Source organism: Musa acuminata, chromosome BXJ2-8 (genome assembly GCF_036884655.1).
Source record: "Musa acuminata AAA Group cultivar baxijiao chromosome BXJ2-8, Cavendish_Baxijiao_AAA, whole genome shotgun sequence".
Classification (NCBI taxonomy): domain Eukaryota; kingdom Viridiplantae; phylum Streptophyta; class Magnoliopsida; order Zingiberales; family Musaceae; genus Musa; species Musa acuminata.
The window spans coordinates 11,357,108-11,358,932 of record NC_088345.1 but is presented as its reverse complement, the minus strand read 5'-3'; the positions used below and the strand labels follow the sequence as shown (position 1 = coordinate 11,358,932).

General features: G+C 61.3%; 1 protein-coding gene across 1 annotated transcript; it reads left to right on the top strand.

The window, feature by feature from the left end:
• Window positions 1-638: 638 nt before the first annotated feature.
• Window positions 639-1,595, top strand: LOC135620362 (uncharacterized). The gene has a single exon (XM_065123296.1). It carries the CDS (start codon window positions 639-641, stop codon window positions 1,593-1,595), a length of 957 nt encoding a protein of 318 aa, XP_064979368.1.
• Window positions 1,596-1,825: the final 230 nt, after the last annotated feature.

Genomic DNA, 1,825 nt, shown 5'->3' with positions numbered 1-1,825 from the left:
GACACACTGCCTGAGGAGGCGAGCATTTACGCCGACTAAACGTGCGCCGACGTCACCAGCCTCAGCCGACCACCTCAGCTTTGACCCCGTGCGCTCGGCCAAGGCACGGGAGCACACCGACCGAGGCTCGCCCATACCTTGCGACAGCCCGGTTCTCCACGCGACCCCAGTGGCCATGTCAGACGCCATGTGAGGTATTGTCTTGCCCCTGCAAGCGGGCACGTCAGGTAACATCAAAGCTCATCTATAAATACCCCCGAGTTCTAAACGAATAGAGGGGAGACACTCTGAACACATTTGAGAACACTTCTGTTTCTCTTCCTCCAAAGCCCTATCCACATCATCGCTAACTTGATCGTCGGAGGGGTCGGGCCGAGCTTCCGACCCGACCTGTGTGCAGGAACGAAGGCGAGGTGGCCTCTTCCCGGCGCTGTTGCGGAGCTGCCGACCCGATCTATCGCCCCGAACGACCGATCCCGACCGCACGGAGACCCCGAGGGACGTCGCCCGAGATTCCCGACATCCGGACCCCAGAACCGAGCCGCGTCGGCCCCAAGGCCACGGCTTAAAAAGTTACTTACCGTAACAAATCTTATATACGCTTGCAGTTGCTAAACAAGTAGAAGAAGAAGAAGAAGATGGTCGTAGGAAAGTTCAGGCGCTCAGAATCCTTTCCGGCCCCGAAGCCTGCAGGGGGCCGCGCCGCCGCCGCCAAGATCTCCTTCCGCACCCGATGCATCAGTCTCCCCTCCCGCTCCCACCCCATCGCCACCCACCTCGCCGACGACCTCCATGCCTTCCGGTCGTGGCCCCCTGCCCCATCTTCCTCCTCCGCTGCTGTCCACTGGCTCTCCGACGGCCTCGCCCGACTTCACCTCCTCCTTGCGGGGCTCTCCGACGTCCTCCAGCTTCCCCAGGCCCACGACCCCCTCCTATGCCGCCACCGCCGCCGCTCCCCCGCCCTAGCCAACCGCTTTCTCGACGACTTCCTCCGCCTCGCCGACGCGCACGGCTCCTTCCGCGCCGCTGCCATCGCCCTCAAGCAGCACCTCGCGGCCGCCCAGGTCGCGATCCGCCGCCGCGACGTGCAGCGCCTCCCGCCCTGCCTTCGCGCCCTGCGCCGCGCGGGAAAGGAGCTGGCCGATCTCGCGGCGGCCGTCCGCGAGATCAGGAGGAGGCCGCCGACCGCTTCTGCCGCAGGGGCAGTGACGGACGCCGAGGAGGTGGAGGTCGCCAGGGTGACGTGGGAGCTCGCCGTCGCGGCTGCGGATGCCTCGAGGGTGGTGTTCCTCGGTGTGGCGCAGATGTCCATGGCTGCGGCGTCGGCGGCAGAGGCAGTGACGTGTCGGTCCGCGTGGGCCGCCGCGGTGCTGAGGTGGAGGGAGAGAGCAAGGTCGAAGTCGTCGAACAAGAAGGTTTTGCGGGAGGAGGTGATGACAGAAGAGGAGGAGCGGGAATGGCGGAGGACGGCGTTGGAGAGGCTGGGGTCGGCGGAGGACGGCATGGCGTCTTTGGAGAGCGGATGCGAGCTGGTCTTCAAGTCGCTGGTCAACGTCAGAGTCACGCTCCTCAACGTTATCACTCCCGCCACCTAAAGATGTCTTTCGAATAACAAGAAATTAAAAGAAAAATCGAAATATTGGCAAACGGGAACGCATATCAAAATATTACTGTCATTATTATTTTGTAAATAAAGAAAAATCATATCAGCAGTGGGCTAATGCATTTTTAATGCCCTCTCAAGCATCCAATTGCATGACCGACCTCCAAAGCAAAATATTCACCTATTACATTCAGGTGGTGGTCGAGGATTCGGTCAATGGTT